Raw genomic sequence first — 18,847 nt, 5'->3', positions numbered from 1 at the left:
ATTTGAAAGTGCAAACAAACAGAGTATACTGTACATCATTCTGCACAGTGAAGGTCAAAGTGAAGGACCTTTAAGTAAAATACATATCCGAGTGGAGGGGGGTAAAATATGTTATGATGGAAATAGAGGATATTGTGAACCCTCTTTTTAATGTCACACAGTGAAATTACAGCACCACGGCTTCCACAGATGAACTTTTTTTATGTATTTATTGTCAAAGCATTTAATGTATTCATTGCTATTGGGATGTTAAGAGCATTCCATGGAATATAACAAAAAGTGTTTCTGAAGTGAATTACCTACCCAACCTTTAATGGGACAGTTTCATGACACAACATCATTTGCAGGGAGATCCACATTGATTGAGAGCTCCATATGCAGTTTCCAAAACACAAAGTACAAGTCATAACAAATGAGAAAAAGGAGGTACTATTTTTATTGCACAGGGGCTTTAATGGTGTTTTAGGCGTTCTGTCTTGTTTTGTCCAGCCTCATCCGTCAACATTTAACACTCACCTCTCCATGCTGCAGTACCTCTCCAGAGATGAGTGATGTGAACAGTCCACCTGCCGGTCGGACTCTAAAGAAAGTAAGTGATGCCTGACCACACAAACATGTACTGGAAGTCACCCTGCTTTAATTATCCTATTCTATGTGCTGTCTCCTGTTGACAGGCCTATGTGGACTGTAAGCACGTACACCACCTCTCTCATTCAACTCCTGTCCTACAGCTGCTGTTATTAGAGGATCGGACAGATCAGATAACATACAGGTAGGCTATATAAGAGAAGCACTCTGAAGCTCGGGAGGCTGAGTGACGGAAAAACTCAGAAGAAATTGTCTTTATTTTACCTTTCTACGTTTTCTCAAACGCACAAATGTGTAAGGGACTTTCCTCCCTGCCCTCCTCATGCCTGGAGAGGTGAGTATGCAGCTGGATCATTTGTTTTCTATGCAAATCACTGATGGCAGATTTTTTACAATTAATGATAATGTTTCTGTTTTCAGGGCAAAAGACTTGCGGGTGAAGTTAAGCCATCTGACTGAGACGCACCACAAGCTAAAGTAAACCTTCTGGAATCTTTTTTTTTGTGGAATTGAGTAGTAGAAGTAAATCTACCAGATATCACTGTGAAACTGAATTTTTACCGTTTCCATTTTTCTTATCAGGGGTCAGGATGGAAGAGTTCCCCTTGACCTGGAGACTCTGCTGAAAAACAGAAGTAAGAATGTCTTGTTTTCCCCCCACCCAAAGTCAGTTTAATGTTTCAACAACAAATGCAATACGTCTCTACAGAAGACATTTGACAAATGGAAAAGCACTAGTGCTAGTGATACAATTGTGAATGAGCTGCTTCCGTCTCAGGTCCTGGTGTTGTTCATGCTGGCTCACTGTCGAGGTAACTATGAGTAACACCTGTGCTTTTTCGACTAGGGAAAGTCCAAATGTGAAAAAGACCCAATTCTTGTCTTTTTTCATTTTCAAATGTTCTCCAATGCAGCTTGCACAGCAGGTAGTTCCATACTTATATCTTACATTAGGCTATTAAGTCTGTCTGAACACAACTCTGTTCAAACAACACTAACCCTCAGGGACATCAGGTTGTACTCTACAAGAAGCGGCTATTTAATGGTTTAACAGTGACTCAATATTAGCATTTAAAGATAACGATGATAAAAACAACAATACTTGATGGTTCTGATATAGTTTGAACTGACCAAAACTAGGATTTACTATGAACAAAATCTTCTTTTCTCAAATCGAGCGCTGCAGGAATTATATTTTTTTGTAGAACAACATGGATGTTAGCAATACAATGGTACCACTGACCAAAAGCAAAGCCAAAATCTATGAATTTTAGATTATAGCAGAGACTTACATATTCTGTTCAAAAAGATAATCTTCCCTGATGAACACTGAAGTGAAAAGCTAATGTTTTTATGTTAACAAAACTTTATCAGACAGTTAGCTTGATGTTTCAAAATTCACAAGTGGGATATTTACTGATATCTTATGTCATAGAACAAAGTGGGATCATTTCTTAATTTTTTGTTAACCACAGACGTATTTCATACATTTAAGACAACGTGTTCGGATCAGGGGAGCACAGGTTCAAACCCCACTGCAGTCAGCATGTCGTTGTGTCCCTGGGCAAGACACTTCACCCCAAATTGCTCCTGTGGGGATTGTCCACAGTATTGAGTATGTAAGTCGCTTTGGATAAAAGCGTCTAACAAGTAACATGTAATGTAATGTCAGTTGGCTAGTTCTGTGACCTTATGACTCTTCTTTATTCTACACAGTTTATTTCCAATAAATGTCACTTGCAATTTGGCTGCTGTTGATGTTTTAATACTTAATAAAAAATGGCAAAGCTGTTAGAAGTGTTGAGTGGAAGTGTTGAGTGGAATACAGAGCTCTAACACAGTGTCGCACAGCAAGCATGAAAATGTCTTTGTATGAAATGTTGGTCTTTATGTGGCCTGAGTTTTTCTGGCATCATGCTTTTCCATATTCTAATGTTAACTCTTCTTGATTTGACTAATGTTTGACTCTGGTTTGTTCTTCTCCCTCTCAACCAGGCGCTCTGCAGGCGTTTCGTGGGTTCCTGCGCTCAGAGTTCAGTGAGGAGAACCTGGAGTTCTGGCTGGCCTGTCAGGAGTACAGAGTTTCTCCTTCTAACGTGCAGAAGATAAAGTCCAGCAGCATCTACAACCAGTTTATCAACCCTGACGCCCCACAGGAGGTTTGTGGAGAGGAGAGTGATGCGTGCAGTCAGGATAACGAGGAGCCTATAAATAAAGAGCTTCTTCTGATAATCTGTTTTCCCCTCAGGTAAACTTGGACGCTGAGACTCGGGAGGCTCTGCTTGGAGTGACGGACTCTCCGTGTGCCGACACATTCGATGAGGCACAACAGAGAATCTACAATCTGATGGCCAAAGACTCCTTCCCCAGGTTCCTGCGCTCCAACCACTCCATTAAAGCTTACTAGACTTGCACTGTACTTACTACAGATCTGCTTTAGAAATAAGTGCTGCTTAATTGGGTTTTACTAACCCTTTTCACAACTACCTTGTTATGTGATTGTTTTTCGAATGGTAGTGCTGTCCTTGTGCACCAAATGCATAATGCATTCTGTCATTGGTATGTTTCTGAGTGGTAGTTGTAAAGCATAGAAACCTTAACTAAAAGCATACATATAGCTAGCTGCATGAGTTAGAAGCGACATCCATAATGGATTCAAATAAAAATAAAAAACTCATAAAAGACAGCTCACGTTGTGGTACTTAGTGTGTTTTTATACATATTGTATATAAGCTCTATTTCCTCAAGAAGCTTACCAATTGTGTTCTGGAACGGGTTGCTTGAGAGCGAGTGTTGACAGCGTTCAGTCTTATCACTGGCTGGTTAGCTGTCACAGTGCTGGTCTGTTGATACAGCACTTGAGAAACCTCAAGCCCATTCCTTAGGTGTTGCTGTTTATTCAAGACAACCCAAAGCCAAACAAGGGTACAATGGTGAATCACCATTGTGACATACAGTACAATGCTCTGGTTCACGGCTTTTCATTTAAGACCCCAAATGCGTAGTGTACCTCAAAGGGGAACTCTTCCAATTTCAACTGTGGTAAAGCTACATTAGCTGCTACCAGCACGACACCTGACCTAACTGATGACATTCTAGTTGCATTGTGGGAAGTGCCAGGTGCCCATGCAAAATAGTGTTACTTAATCCTACAGTGTACACACTTAAATAGGCTGCCTGTGGAAGCACATGGCTCCACATGTTACCAGTTCAAGTAAATAACAGCTTTGAGCTCACTGAAACAGGTGGGCTTGTGTGGGAAAGCTACCTGTGATTGTCAACACGTTCCATGTGCAATAGCACTTCCCTGAGAAAAAGTAACAAAGTGTGGCGAACATACTTCAAAGGATTCATATCGGTGACTGGTGGTTTTATTCTTATTATTCATTTTTGGCTGTACAATCATACAAAGAATGTTACAAAACAGTTGCAGGGTGGTAGAGCACAAACATCATAAAATCATATTTTCTTGCAGCATTTCAACCCATCACAAATTCCATGAGTAAAGAAAGTCCTGTGGTGCCCCCTAGTGAGGGTTTATGCAATTCTCAGAGTCCTGCAGATCACATTCAGAATCTCTATGTATACATTTCTTTGTAAACTGAAAAGTAAGAATTAACATCTGTACAAGAGGGGCTCAGTCTATTTCTGTATGACTGAAGTCAGCTACAAATATTTAGGAATAATAAAAACAGCAAGACAGTTGGCATGCATCTTAAATCTGAGTCATGGGATCAATGTAGTTAAATGACCCCGTGACTAAGTCCTTAAGTTTAGCACGGTCAGCCTCAGGGTTTTGTATCCGGTCCTATTTGGAGCTGGTATCTGGACGGGGAAGTCCTGGGATGCCTTTGCCTTCAGGCCGTTCAGCCCCTTTCACCACACTCAGTGGCTTATGCAGGCATGTGCTTGCCCTATGGGTCACTTCCATCTCAATCTTGTTCCTGATGGCAATCTCTAAAGCCTTTAGGAAGCAGCAGAGGAGGTCATATTATACAAGGAATCAGTCAAGCTCTTTTATGTAATCAATTCAGGATGTAAGAGATGTGAGAAACGTTAGAAATGTCCTCACCTTCTTCAGCTTCTGTTCCTCAACCACGTGAGCCTTCTTTGGTGCAATGAGCCTCCCTTAACAAAGAAAGCAATAACATCACTGTCATATTCCCAAAAGCTGTTGCCATCAGTTCTTCAAATTAAATAATAAAGACACACTTTAAAAATGCAACTGTCTAACACGAGATAGCCCTGAAATGCAATTGGTCATTTTGTAGGCATCTGTTTTTATAGTTTGTTGTGTTTGATGTTTCAATTTATGGTGTTTTACTCAGTTTTTAAAAAAAAAGTTAGTCTTCACTAACAAACAGATTCAAAGAAGCATTTTTTGTATAAAACAATACAATTTAACAGTTGCACCAAAGACTGAACATCGTTACCTTCATGAAAGTAGGATTTACTACATTTACTACTTATGGTATTAGCCTTTTAGCTAGGTATATACCTGAACTAAAACATCCAACTGACTGTATATTAACCAGAGTGTATATGAAAAGTGGAATACCTCAATGTATTTCCTTGTTTGAATTCCTAAAGAAAGGTTATATGTAAGCATTACAGCTATTAAACAGTGGCTGATGAATATTAATTTGCTCACTAAATCCACTATAATACATAATAAAGTTAACACAGGCGAAGAACATGTAGTCAGTAGTTTTCCTTAAAGATATGAAACACATCGGTTCTAGTATATTTGGCTAAAGTAGAGCTAAGCTACGTTATTCAACTCAAAGTACCTGCGACACAGAGCATAAGCCTTCACATGGTTTTATTTAGCCAGTCTCTTAGTTTAATGATGAATATAATATTTTGAAGGAAGGAGAACAACTAATATTAATCAATGTCTTCATATCTGCTTGATATTGTAAATATCCCAACACGCGTCACTTTTAACTAAAACGTGTTCAGCTGTTTCCACGCATGTCACGCGTTAATGCTTTTTGACTAACATATCATATTTTCCGAGCAACTCGTTAGATTACAAGTAATACTTTAAATGCATACCTCCTTTCCTCTGTCCTTTCGGCTTGGTTGGATGGGGTTTTTTAGAGATTCCTGGCCGCTGAACTTTAAATTTCTTCGAACCTTGAGCCATTTTGCTAACCGGAGGTACACAAAGAAACTGTTCTTCTTCAACGTTGTCAGGAGTGGTTTACTTCCTGTTTGGTGACTTTGCCGCCCCCTGGAAGACTCCCAGTGACAAGCGTATATTAAACAGAGACGGACAAAAGCAACTCAATTAATTTCACTGTGGATTTATTCTTTTTCTGTATTGATGTGAAAGAGACATCTCTTAATTAATGACTGCACTTTACAGCATTATATTCATATACATATATATTAAAAAAAAAAATCCAGTTTTCCATTTCCACATGTTACAAAATAAAACCAGATCAAGTGATTATCAATAACAACAATAACATACTTGCACTTAAAGAGGCCATCTGAACAACACTCCTTCCATGGTGACTGCAGGCCATACTAATTATTGAGAATAATACACAAACACCTGCTTTGTTTAGTGAAATCATGTGGAAAATACATGGCAAGCAGCGCTGAATTTTGGCACCTGATTATTAGGCGCGTGTTGGAGGTTGTTGGAACATATCTTTTATAACACAGTACCATATTGCTGCTGCTTCAAAAGCATGATGTAAAAAACATGGCGTGATGCAGAAACATTTCAGTGGAAACCCAACTTAACACACTGGCCTGAATACAGGCGACTTTGGCAAACAAAAAGCACTGCCACAAATTATTTTGTCACTATGGGTTCACGGTACAAACATGGATAGTTTAGTCCAGATTTGTTTTCCTTCTTAAATCTGTCAATCAGCTGTGCTGCAGCCAGGCACACTGAGTGCATGTGTTTATGCATTCAGTGTTTGAGTCCGTGTGGGCAGGCGGAGAGGTAGTGTGTATGGTTGAGGAGGCCTCCCCAGTGTGGTGTACTAATGGCCTAGTCACTAGGAATCACAATGTCATGAAACAAATAAACAAATCACAGCATAACAGTTATAATCGTGATGTACAGACAAACAAAAATGGTGTTCCTCTCAAAGATTAAAAAAACCAAAATAATACCTAGCGGGTCTGACCGCTACAAATTTGCTACATATGTCTGGAACATCGTCTAAAGTTGCTCCCAAACACGTGATGTCTTGAACTGTACAAAACAAAAGGAAAGAAAAGTGTCTTTTACACTCATGTGTGACCTAACAGCATCTTTGTGAGTTGAGGTTTAATGGGTAAAAGGAGGACAAACGAAGAGTAGGAAGATAAAGGAAGAAGTGAGCTTATATTACAGCAATGATACTATGGATTCTGCAGTGATTATTCTTGACATTAAGCTTTTTTTTGTGGGTTTTCTCTGGGTGACTCGGTTGTCCTGCAGAGTGCGAAAGGTTATAAATGTTATGTTTAAATTAATGAAGTGAAACACAAAAGTCCACAAGGGAAGCGTGTGAGGTCAGAAAGCAGGGTGAAGGAAGGACTGCTGTCTCTCCGGTCATGATTCCAGCTCCGTCAGTGAGCTATAATGGTGCTGCACCTGTAAGGCAGTGAGCAGTGTGGGCCCCCCCGAAAACTGGCCCTGTGACATTCAGTGCAGCGAGCGGGTGTGTCCCGAACAGATCGAGTTATCTGGGACATTTCTATGGAGCTTCATAATCAATACCAGTTTACTGGTTAATAGTATGTGTTAATAGTAGGTTACAGTCAGGATTTAAAACTGGCTTCTGCAAAGTTACTATGGTCAATATTGGTGCATTATAAAAAGGTAGGGTTACAAATGAATGATGAACATAAAACAAAAACAAAACTTCTGTTTGCTAGTCTTATTTAAAAATAACGGAAGTGAGTATTTTATCAAAATAATGACTGATTACTTTTTAATTGACTAATTGTATTCAGTGCTGGATAAACAATTTCCCCCGTTGTTTAGTCTGCAAATTAAAGTTGAATTCAAACATTTCTGCCCTTCAAACTTATTTTGTTTCCATCTTCAGGGGTCCTGTCTAACTACTGGGTCGCCCATGGCCCTGATCTCATGGAGTAGTCGGGTGGAAGTCAGTCTGAGGAGGGATAGTCCAAACAGTTGAAACACATTCGGAACAGCACAAAGCCACAACATGGCCAAGTGTCTGAAATACTGTCTGTCCTGAATGACGAAAGAAAATCCATCTGAGTTGAACATTACATTCTGATTGTTGATGCCAACACGCCTTGTGTCGCACAGCTCACTGAGTCTAGACACTCAGTGAGAATAATCTTTAAGAAATAGTTCACCTCAAAATAAAGTTTTGATTTTATAGCCAAACTATTTAGCCTCAGATTTCCCTTTTCAACTTCTGAGTATACGTCATGTTTCTCTAAATACTTTTAAGATATCTGCACAATTATGTCAAGACTACAGGTGATGGGTTAATTGCTAGTTTTTGCCACCTGGGAGAAGCGATCACCTATTGTTTAAAGATATTTTGAGATAAGCCTGAAGCTACATATGTATTTTGTAGTGGCACAAACATCAATTAAGTTGGCTAACCCAACTTTTGCTTTAGGGTGAACTATTCCTTTAACGGTGATGCCTGTATAGCAGAAATACATCAGCATAACACACCTCTGAGATCTCAGCAAAAGCTGTTATGGCAAAGATGACACAATTTCCCTTTTTTTGTGTAGATCTTTCATTCGTACAGAGCGTCCTGTGCAGTATGGTGAATATGTGTATGGTGCTGAAATAAGTATGGTTACATATATATATAATTACATTATGAGAATACAAGTGTGGTATGATACATTACAACTGGGAATAGCAAGATACAAACAAGGAGTGAGGTATAAACACAGCCATGTATCTTCATAGGCTTCAGCTGACTTACGAGGACCAATCAAGAGTTTCCAAATTTTGCCGCAGGGGGTAAAAACGAGAGTGAAATACGTTCACTAAAACTCTGGCTGTGAGATTTATGAGCCATACGTTTATTTATTCTTCTACAAAAGGTTTCTAAGTGAAACCAAATAAAGTAAATGTTAATATAACATTTTGAATGTCAAATTTAAAATTCAAATAACCACACATTTGGTTAAAATAGCAGTACCTTTTAGTAACAGGGGTTAGCTTTCTACATATGTACACACACTAACGTCAAGATTATGTATATTTACAAAGTGGGTAGCAGCATTTAAATAAACATGGCTGTGAAAAAAACACTACTTCAAGATCAATATTTTTTTTTTGCAATTAAAGAAGCCCTGAACATTTGTCTTTTTTTTGCCAAATACAATATTCAGGATTGAGTCCAGCTGAGCCCTTTTCGTTGCAGAAGCCTTTGAGAAGGAGGTGGCAGGAGAGAATGAAAAATGGGATGGAAGACAAGGGTGAAATGGAAAGACCACAGAAAAAAACGTAAAGGGACGTAAAAGAAAAGGGGAGACTGCACATGTGTCTGCTTGACTCCCTGCGGTGTGTGTGTGTGTGTGTGTGTGTGTGTGTGTGTGAGACTGAAGAACACTGTCTTCTTGTGTGTGCACCACCGACATGTACCAGTGACTGTGCAGTGACCAACAGAAAATGAGTCCACAACTATGACTGTGTGTGTTCTGTGATGAAATGAGAGTGTCTTTGAGTGTGTGAACGTTAAGGTGCAGTGGTGCACACAGACCAGCAGGTGGCGCTGAGCGGCTCTAGAGGGCGGTGAGGCGGCCGGTGAGGGCCGCCTGCAGCTCAGAGGGGAGGAAGACCCCCAGCTCTGTGATGATGCCTCCCGTGATGAGCTGGTGAGGGGTCACGTCGAACGCCGGGTTCCACACCTCGATACCTGCAGGAAACAGGCAGGAATGAGAAATACGGTTAATCGTTAATATGGTTAAAGTTTGGCGACACTTCAGTGGGTTTCTTTCATAGTTGGACCCATACGACAGACGAACCCAACACTGCCATTTATTTCAACTATTTACATTTACGATGTTTTTACACTATTTCATTTTGCCAATCCACAATTTTGTATTAACCTTACAACTAGGGGGAAACACCATCGAAATATATAAAAATCCTTGATGTGTATTCATGGCCTGGGAAAGTCAGAAACCAAATAAGTTAGTCTCAAACTTGTGATGTCATCAGATATAAAGTCTGGAGCTGCTCTATAGACAATGAATGGGAGGCTGGATCCACATAATGTTAGTTTTCTGTTTACTAAACAAAATTAGCTTTGTACTTTTGTACTTTTCTCAGTCTCAAGTCAGCAACATTACTCGGGGTAGGCTGTGGCGTTTAAACGATGATCAATTGGTACTAAGGGGCCTAAAGTATGCCAAGAAAATATCCCCCAGCATTACACCACCACTTTTGCATACCTTGATTGTATTAGTGGTTATTTCAGTTACTGTTGCCTCAACAAGGCATTTTCTGCCCAGCTCACTGGATATTTTCCCTTTTTCCGACCATACTCTGTAAACTCTAGAGATGGTTGTTTTTAGTTGATCATATTATCAAATCAAATCAAGGTTTATTTATAGAGCACATTTAAAAGCGATTTTTGGTCGGGCCAAAGTGCTGTACATGTAATATTATGATAGAACAACGTGGGCATTCTTTATAGTAGATGTAGTACTCATTTTAAGCTTACAACTACAACTGTACCTGTTTTTTTTTTACTTTTAGCCAATTATGTAAATGGTTTATAGATAACAATTTGAATCGTTTTTCAGTTAATTTTGTATTTTTTAAGCTTTTTCCTCAGCTGACAGAATCTTTGCATTGCGACTTCTTTTCTCACTTTATTATTTCCCACATGGGAATAACTGGGATGATCGTTTGTTCTGTGGCAGCCAGAAACTTAAAATCTAACAAACAATCACTAATATATAAAGTCTATTTATAAAAACTGTCAGCAATTCCCCAAAACAGCTGGGCACTATAGCTTTTGATGTAAATGCTGCTGAAAACAATTGTCAGGAACCATTATCCACCCCAGATGAATCCACATTCGGTGCTCCAGTCATTATTTACAGCAGCAGGAGGGTGTTGGGATTGACTTGAAATAACCTGCAGTGCCTGTTTAAGGTAATGCATAAATAAGGGAACAAATGCAACTGCGTGTCTCATTAGTCGCTTTTTTTAGAAAACTCAAACTATGAAATCAGACTGTGGCTACCTGTTAACACCATCAGTTCATTGCTGTTGCTTTAAATACAAAGTAATGGTTTAAAGATACAAATAAAGAGCTGTATGCATTTATTTAAAAATGCAAATCGACATAAAGGACCAGACAGGAATAAGAAGAAAGTAAGAGAGAGAGTGAAACGTAGTGTACAATGGGAGCCAGAGCCTTTTCTTATCAAGCTCCACTTTTGTGGAATCAGCTTCCAGTTTGTGTTTGGGCGGCAGACACCCTATCCGTTTTTAAGAATGCGCTTAAGACCTTCCTTTTTGATAAAGCTTATAGTTAGGGCTGATTAGATTCAGCCCCTAGTTTAGCTGCTATAGGCTTAGACTGTCGGGGGACACCTTACTTCTTCCTTCTCTCTGTCTGTACCTGTGTACTCTCATGTTCCGAATAACCCAGCTTCCCCAAATTTCTTTTTGGTGTCTATCTACGCCGGGATCCTGAGTCGTGGCTGATCTTGTTGCTGTGGTCCTGAGTCCTGGATCCGGCATCCTGAGCCCTGGATCCGGCATCCTGAGCCCTGGATCCTGAGTCATGGCTGTGCCTGTTGCTGTGGTCCTGGATCCTGAGTCCTGCATCCTGAGTCGTGGCTGAACCTGTCACTGTGGTCCTGCCTGACTCTCATCATACTACTTCCCTGATGGCTCCCACAAGATTGTTGACATCCTTGTGGATTCATCTTCTTATTATAGACACATGCATTTCCAAACATTTGGACTACCTATGTTGTAAATGTATTATCTTTTCAATTTACACACGGCATCTATTGCACGTCTGTCCGTCCTGTGAGAGGGATCCCTCCTCCGTTGCTCTCCCTGAGGTTTCTCCCATTTCCCCTTTAAACTGTGGGGTTTCTCTGGAAGTTGTTCCTTGTACGATGTGAGGGTCCAAGGACAGAGGGTGTCGTATTGTCATACTGATATTCTGTACAAACTGTGAAGTCCACTGAGACAAATGTAACATTTGTGATATTGGGCTATATAAATAAACATTGATTGATTGATTGATTGATTGATTGATTGATTGTACGGGCACTCCTCTCCGGGGGCCAGTGTGCTCATTAAATGAGTGTTTTAATTACTGTGATGTTACCGAGCACCTCTCCGCTCTGGCAACGTAATTAGAGATCAAATTACTCAATTCAGCGCTAACAAATTCAACTAAAACACACTTACAATGTTCACTCTCATTGACTCATAGACTTTGATGCACAAGTCTGCAAGAGCTCAGGACTGTCCCATTGCGACACCTTCATAATTATTTTTGTGCAGACTTAGGGGGACTTGACCCCAATTTATAGCATCCAAATGTAAAAAAAATGCTGATGATTCAATGATTGTCTAGAGGTCGAGGCACTGGCCATGAAATGCAACTGTGTTTGAATCTGGGCTCTTTGTTGGAAATAATTTCCCCTCATCCTCAAAAACTTTGAGAGAGCCCTCAAAAGAAATGTACAAGCAGATAGCAGCACATTCCTGTAGCCTAACACTTAAGTGGTCACACACATGCCCCCCCCCCCCTCCTTTTTTTTTACTCAATTAAGTTAAAGTCTGCACGAGTTTGGTTCTTAAGGCTGAGGGCGGACATTGGAACAGTGTCCCCAAGCCTGAATATTTTCCCATGGCTCTCATTCAACTCAACCTACTGTTTATAACACTTCCTGTTCGTTCTAAATAATAAAATCACATTGTGATTTCTTCCCCTCTTTTAAAAACCCCAAAGACCCCACACGTCTTACCAGGGGCAGCGATGGGTATTCCGTTTATACTGGTGAGCTCCTCGGGGGGGCGCACTTCGATGATGATGTCCCTGCCGCTCTCCAGGCTCAGGTCACATGACGTGCTGGGTGCGGCCACGTAGAAGGGAATCCCATGGTGCTTTGCGGAGATGGCCAGCTGGTACGTGCCCACCTTGTTGGCCGTGTCACCGTTGGCGACCACCCTGTCTGCACCCACCACCACAGCTGAGAGGAGGAACAAAATGGGGAGATGGTTAGCACTAGAAAGAGGAACATTTGGCTGCAGTCGAATAGTCCAAAAATCAGCCCCTATCGTCTATCCCTAGCGTCTATCCCTTGACCTCTGAGTGAAACGTCACGGGGTTAAAGGATAGTGGATAGGAGAATTCAAAAGGATTTAGGAGAAGAGACTGCGGTACTTTAGAGAATCCGACTGCACTTTCACTATCCGACGTGTTTATGACGCGCCAGCGGAGGTCATAAATGTGCGTCTGCTGCTGTGGGGAAACTATGGAAACTACAGTTTTCTATACAGCGGACTACAACATGGATGTTTAATAAGAACGAGGGACTACTGTAAACTCATCTAGAGACTCTGCACCATGCTCTGATGCTGTTGTTTTATGCTTTATGAACGTGGACAACAGAGAAACATAAATTCTTCATGAACGAGGTTGTTATTGAAATAAAAAAGGAAAGTGAAACTTATGCTCGTCACCCTCTCCCTCCGGTCCACATTAATACAAATGATCCCAATACGTATGACTGTATGAAAAGATCTTATAATAAATACAAATGTATTTATTATAAACGTTAGTCCTTAAAATCTATCACTGTGTACATCACCATTCAAACATCTTTTAAAAGTTGAACAACCCCCACACAGCTCAGTAAAGACTGTGAAATGTTGACTTTATTTGATCATTTCAGTAAAAACTAACGTTCATATTTCTTTTTTTGATTATAATACTGATGATTGTTCAAAACAAAGCACTTTGGCAACTTACCACATGCTTAATAAGCACCGTAACTTTCATGATATCATTTCTTGGTCATAATCGGTTGTTTCCGTGAACGGCCGAATATTCCCTCGCCATAAATGCTGCGGCTGCAAGGCATTGTGGGGCAGCATTTTCTCCTTTTCTTTCGTAAAGGAAGATCCAGTGGTTCCTAAGCTAAAGGAGGTTATAAAGGAAGTTTGAAACCTCCTTTCCTATCATCTAGAGAATTCGAACGGCACTTATCATGGCTGCCACTGAGGGACTTCCGGGTCATTTCACTCCGTTAGGAAGGTTCCTAAGAGAAACTGACAATTCGACTGCAGCCTTTGAATAAAAAGGAAAAATGGACGCAAACACACACCTGTGATGTTCATTTCTCTCATGGTCAGGGCCGCCATGCTGTCCGTGATAAGGGTAGCGGGGATTCCCTCTGCGACCGCCTCGTACGCCGTCAGTCTGGACCCCTGGTTGTACGGCCTCGTCTCCGTGCAGTACACACGCTTCAGCCTGCCCAGCGTGTGGAGGCTTCTCACCACGCCTAGACACAAATACACACATTATTACCATGACAGTGCCATAAATATTTCACCCTCTTTTCTCATTGCACATCCCCGGGCTCCAGTCTCACCGAGTGCGGTCCCGTATCCAGCGGTGGCGAGCGAGCCGGTGTTGCAGTGTGTGAGGATGGTCACGGAGTCCCTCGGAACGCCGGACAGGATGTGCTGGGCGCCATAGTTACCGATCTTCTTGTTGTCGTTGACATCACGCTCCAGCATGTCTTCGATCCAGGAGATTACACTGTGGGAGGCGGGCACAAGAGATGGGAAATGATGAGAGGCTCCATCTGGTACTGTGGACCCAGCCCGTCCATCAAGTCTGCAGCTACAATATGTCTGCATGCCTCTGCCCGACTTCTCTGCATCTTCATCCATTTCTCTAAACCAGGGCTGTCAAACTCAATTTCATCGCGGGCCACATTAGTATTATGGTTGCACTCAAAAGGGCCAGTTGTAACTTTAAGACTATATAAATATACATATATAAAATTATGTATTATATTACATTATTGCCTCTGCCTTGGATTATTATCGGATAGGGTAATAACTTCATAATTAACTACGTCTGAAAGCAGAAGTCTAGGGCAAATAATTGCAAGTCTCTTCATTTCACAAAATGAGATGCATTGTGGGACATGTAGTGTATGGACAACGTGCTTCTGTAAAGAGGCATGTAATCGTATAATAAACGTATTATATTCTTTGCAAGCTCTTGCGGGCCACATCAAAATCAGCCCTGCTCTAAACCATAATATTTGTTCTAAAAGTTTTTGCACCTTATCCCCCCCGTCGCTCCTGCTACTGTAGTTCTATCATAATTTCCTCATGGTCAAGAATAGCGTTAACAAAAACATCACAATATGTTTTACATAATAACACAATATCGGTATTGCGACAAACGTGTAGGGTTGACTTCTGATGCTTTAATAAGAAATTTACACAACAAGATTGTTTTAAGTTATCATGAGAAGTGTGAATATAATGTTTGGGTAAAGACAAATAATAGAACAATTCGGTTTACATCAATTTACTGTAATGCATACAGACAACAACTGCCGTCTAAAAATCTAAGAAGATATCTAGGCTCATTAGAATATCAATATAATGCCCAGCCCTTATCTTTTTATTTTTGGTTACAAATCCGGACCCCTCAACTTCAGGGCATCTGCCGATCAGATTCCCACTTTCCTATCACGAAGTTAAAAAAATAACGTATTGGAATTCATTTGAATCATAGTTATATCCATTATGAGGGCACGAGGGATGCTGGGGCATGGCGCCGCTGTGGCACGTGACTGTAACTGATATCAGAAACACTGGCTTCTATAATGACATTTACAAAGAAGCTGTAATAGATGCGGACTGGTTATATGATATTTAGTAAATACCAATACGGGTAATCTCCACTCTTAAGGCGATGTTTTGCCCCAACATGACAGCCATTATCCACCTTGATACTTTTCATTCTATCAACACTAACATCTCTTTCAGCTCCTCACATGTGTTCTGCTTCTTTCCTGCAAACTACAGTCATGTGGAACAAATGAATACTGTTAAAAGTAACACTACTCAGGGCTTCTCTCTCACGCTGACAAGCCATCTGTAATGACATGTATAATATACAGGCTTCCTAATTTTCACATTGTGTGTTTCGATAACTTTCACAACTTTGTATAAGATACACCTGCAGCTTGTGTTAAACAAGGAAGTGCTATATCAGCTCCACACCTTTCTTTAGCAAAAGCACAGGTTTAGATGATTTAAATTCTCAGTAGTTCATACGTTTCCCTTTACATTGGTCACTGACAGAGTCACCCATAAGGTGTCCTATGGAGTTTCCGTTTACATTCTACTAACAGTCACTGCGTTATCCTTAAGGCAAAACAAATATATTTCAAAATGCAGAACACGTTGTTCTTTGTTTGGAGCCAGCATTGTTAACATCCATGTTTACCTGCTAACTGTCTTCTCCTTCCCTGCCAAACAGCTGACAGTAGATCAATGGTAGATTGTTAAACCAGTGAGAGGATTGTGTATCGCATCACTCATGTGCATGTGGACCCTCGCGATTGGGAACAAACTAAAGACTCATATTTAAAAACATGTCTATATAGGACAACTAACTATCAAAATCTCCAATGGGTACCTTTAAAACAATATTGTTTATAGCTACATTATGGTGCTATACACACAGGCAAGCAAATCAAAAGTCTACACTTCCACACTTTCAGGATCTTGGTCATGTATTGACATTAAGGGAAACAAGGCAGAAGTACAGTGGCTGAGAAAATGTATTCATTTCTAAATGGGGCCTATATAAACCGACTAGTCAGTTTTTGACCATTTATTGAGACACAAATATCGCCATAAAAGGGTTTCTGTCATTAACCGAGGCAAACAACCACCTATGATGATTTAAGATAACATTCCGGCAACCTGAAAATGAGACGTTCGGTGTAAAACAACAGCGTCGGTCTCTAGCATCTGTGCTTGTAGTCCCGAAAAAAGGTACCCTCTCTAGGCGTCCAACACTCCGGTTGTAGTCTGCAAGTATAAGTCGGCTGTTGGCCGCCAGAATTTCAGCCACCATTCTCCTCCCCTTCCAATAACTGCCCTATCTATATTGCAAGGGCACCAACTCAGCATCCAGTGCAACCCAGGACAAATATGACTGGTAAAAATGAAAAAAACATACCAGCCAAAGCGTTTTCCCTATGTACTAGAATAATAATATGTAGAGCCAGTCTGGCTTTGTCTGACCAGACTGTATTCTTTGTGCAAAATGTCCTCTCGTGTTTCCCCAAGACAGTTTTGTTACACCAAGAGAGAATAAGGTCGTTAAAAACACAACTTTTAAAGATGCCCAAACTGCAAAGCTTCAAAATGTGTTTTTACATACACAAAGGACTGTGAATAATGTCCCCATTACTTTAATCAAAACCGCATTAGAAAAGGGTCTGTAAGTGTAAAATGTAAACCTTTTCTTTATATCAATGTTTCAATTAAGGAAATGACCCCAAACCAAATGAAACATTGAATACGAGCAGTTTATAATCTCCCACCTTTCTCTGAGTTGCTCGGAGTTCTTCTCCATGCTCTCGTTCTCAGCGAACTCCATCAGCTCTCGGGCGGCGCGGCCCATGTTGACGGCGGTGGGCCGAGCCGAGGTCAGGTGGCACAGAGACTCCCTGATGAAGGTCACGGGGTCATCGCCCCCGGCGCCCGCTCGCAACTCCACAGCAAGGCTGAGGCAGCCGACGATGGCGATGGCCGGGGCGCCCCGCACCTGGAGGAGGAGGAGGAAGAGGACAATCAGCATCACATGGTGGACCTCATCTTTGGTTTCTATGCCAACTTCCTACATCTGTCCCCCAGTTTTCCTGAGGATAATGAATCTCTTTCCACAGTTGTAAGAGGGTGATCACAGAGCTGCAAGTCGGCACAGCAGCTTTAAATAAAATGATATCATCTGGAGTCATTTCTCTGTCTACCATCATGACATCACCCGCTGGTTATGGGACATTCCTTCACTCTGACACACGATATTACGTCTGTCTGCTACTATGTGTGTGTAAGCCGGGTAGACAAAAGATTGAATATCTGCTCAGCCCTAATAAGTGAGCATCTGAAAACCTCCCCTGCTGTTACAGAACGTATAACTCTCTCTGATCACCTCTCTGTGTCAGGGCTTCAGGTTCGGAGCGATAAATGAGCTGGATGTGTCACTGAGTGCAGCGTAAGACCCAAACGCGAACAAAAACCCTGGCAATGGTCATTAATAATTCATCAATAATCTTTTCCCAAAGAAAGAAGAGTAGGGAGGGGGGAGGAGGAGAGAGGGGGCATATTGCATGGGTGGGTGGCTGTGTGCAGATGCTTACTTTGTCGCGGTTGCACATGATAATGTAAAAACTAAACATAAAGGATGGTTTTGTATGGGGGGGGGGGCATATGGGGGGGCATATGGGGGGGCATATGGCGGGTGCTGCAGGTGCATCCAAAACAAAAATACAGGCCGACAGAGGCATATTGGGAACATATGCGTACAGCGGTGTGAGCACAAAAGAGACCCGAGAAAAAATACATGCACGACGGAAGTAAATGCATAAGCAAACGGGCAAGCAGGTCGGATGGGAAGTGGGGGAGCAAGGGAGGAGGAGAGAGAGGAAGAAAGAAAGGAAGGGGCTCCGTACCTTCATGGACTTGATGGCCTCGTAAGCGTCCTGCACCGAACGGATCTCCTCGTAAGTAGTCTGGTGTGGCAGCAGCAGCTGGTTCAGGATCTGCAGAGACCCGGCCCGGTAGCGGATCGATTCCAGCGTCATGACCGAACAACGAGGAGGGATGGCGGGGGAGAAAGAACACGGAGAGACCGGCTGCGGGTGCGCGCACACGCACACACAATCTCTGTCGCACACACACACTTTCACACTCTATTGAGAAGATACACGTTGAAGGGACCGCGGCCTGGATGTCGGTAGTCCACGCGAGCCGTAGCAAAGAGGAGAAGCTAAGTGTAGCCGCACGCGGAGGAGCAGGAGGAGGTGCGGGTGGGACAGAGTCACGAGAGAAGGAAGTCTGCTGTGTGGCACGGGAGGATAGAGGGGAGAGGAGTGAGAGAAGAAAACCTTCACACACTGACAGACAGGCAGGGAGGCTGACACGGAACCACGTGTTCAACCGAGCAGGAAGCCCGAGCTGTGTCCACGCCCACCAAAGTCTCGCGGGTTGTCCAAAGAC

The 18,847-nt window shown here is 41.7% G+C and overlaps 3 protein-coding genes across 3 annotated transcripts; 1 reads left to right on the top strand and 2 right to left on the bottom strand.

Annotated features, from left to right (window-relative positions):
* The first annotated feature begins 762 nt into the window (after positions 1–762).
* si:ch211-196h16.12 (regulator of G-protein signaling 5) lies at positions 763–3,279 on the top strand. Its single transcript, XM_034120677.1, has 5 exons — positions 763–922; positions 1,009–1,065; positions 1,171–1,223; positions 2,584–2,747; positions 2,837–3,279. Exons 1-5 carry the CDS (start codon positions 879–881, stop codon positions 2,993–2,995), a joined length of 477 nt encoding a protein of 158 aa, XP_033976568.1. The 5' UTR covers positions 763–878; the 3' UTR covers positions 2,996–3,279.
* A 658-nt stretch (positions 3,280–3,937) lies between these two features.
* cunh19orf53 (chromosome unknown C19orf53 homolog) lies at positions 3,938–5,825 on the bottom strand. The gene is made up of 3 exons (XM_034120279.1): positions 5,647–5,825; positions 4,661–4,716; positions 3,938–4,552 (listed from the first exon to the last, which is right to left on the bottom strand). Exons 1-3 carry the CDS (start codon positions 5,735–5,737, stop codon positions 4,397–4,399), a joined length of 303 nt encoding a protein of 100 aa, XP_033976170.1. The 5' UTR covers positions 5,738–5,825; the 3' UTR covers positions 3,938–4,396.
* Positions 5,826–6,645: 820 nt separating this feature from the next.
* mri1 (methylthioribose-1-phosphate isomerase 1) lies at positions 6,646–18,808 on the bottom strand. The gene is made up of 6 exons (XM_034120680.1): positions 18,301–18,808; positions 17,170–17,393; positions 14,179–14,348; positions 13,912–14,088; positions 12,550–12,774; positions 6,646–9,461 (listed from the first exon to the last, which is right to left on the bottom strand). Exons 1-6 carry the CDS (start codon positions 18,430–18,432, stop codon positions 9,328–9,330), a joined length of 1,062 nt encoding a protein of 353 aa, XP_033976571.1. The 5' UTR covers positions 18,433–18,808; the 3' UTR covers positions 6,646–9,327.
* Between the last annotated feature and the right edge of the window lie 39 nt (positions 18,809–18,847).

This window comes from Trematomus bernacchii, unplaced genomic scaffold (genome assembly GCF_902827165.1).
Source record: "Trematomus bernacchii unplaced genomic scaffold, fTreBer1.1, whole genome shotgun sequence".
Taxonomy (NCBI): Eukaryota; Metazoa; Chordata; class Actinopteri; order Perciformes; family Nototheniidae; genus Trematomus; species Trematomus bernacchii.
This window is presented reverse-complemented; position numbering and strand designations above follow the sequence as displayed.

Coding starts and splice junctions, on each gene's coding strand:
- si:ch211-196h16.12 (XM_034120677.1), top strand. CDS start 879: ATGTGTAAGGGACTTTCCTCCCTGCCCTCCTCATGCCTGGAGAG. Junction 1,066..1,170: donor GAGACGCACCACAAGCTAAA/GTAAACCTTCTG, acceptor TTTTCTTATCAG/GGGTCAGGATGGAAGAGTTC. Junction 1,224..2,583: donor GACTCTGCTGAAAAACAGAA/GTAAGAATGTCT, acceptor CCTCTCAACCAG/GCGCTCTGCAGGCGTTTCGT.
- cunh19orf53 (XM_034120279.1), bottom strand. CDS start 5,737: ATGGCTCAAGGTTCGAAGAAATTTAAAGTTCAGCGGCCAGGAATCTCT. Junction 4,717..5,646: donor GAAAGGACAGAGGAAAGGAG/GTATGCATTTAA, acceptor TTCTTTGTTAAG/GGAGGCTCATTGCACCAAAG. Junction 4,553..4,660: donor AGGAACAGAAGCTGAAGAAG/GTGAGGACATTT, acceptor TGCTTCCTAAAG/GCTTTAGAGATTGCCATCAG.
- mri1 (XM_034120680.1), bottom strand. CDS start 18,432: ATGACGCTGGAATCGATCCGCTACCGGGCCGGGTCTCTGCAGATCCTG. Junction 17,394..18,300: donor AGGCCATCAAGTCCATGAAG/GTACGGAGCCCC, acceptor CTCCTCCTCCAG/GTGCGGGGCGCCCCGGCCAT. Junction 14,349..17,169: donor TCCGAGCAACTCAGAGAAAG/GTGGGAGATTAT, acceptor CGCCTCCCACAG/TGTAATCTCCTGGATCGAAG.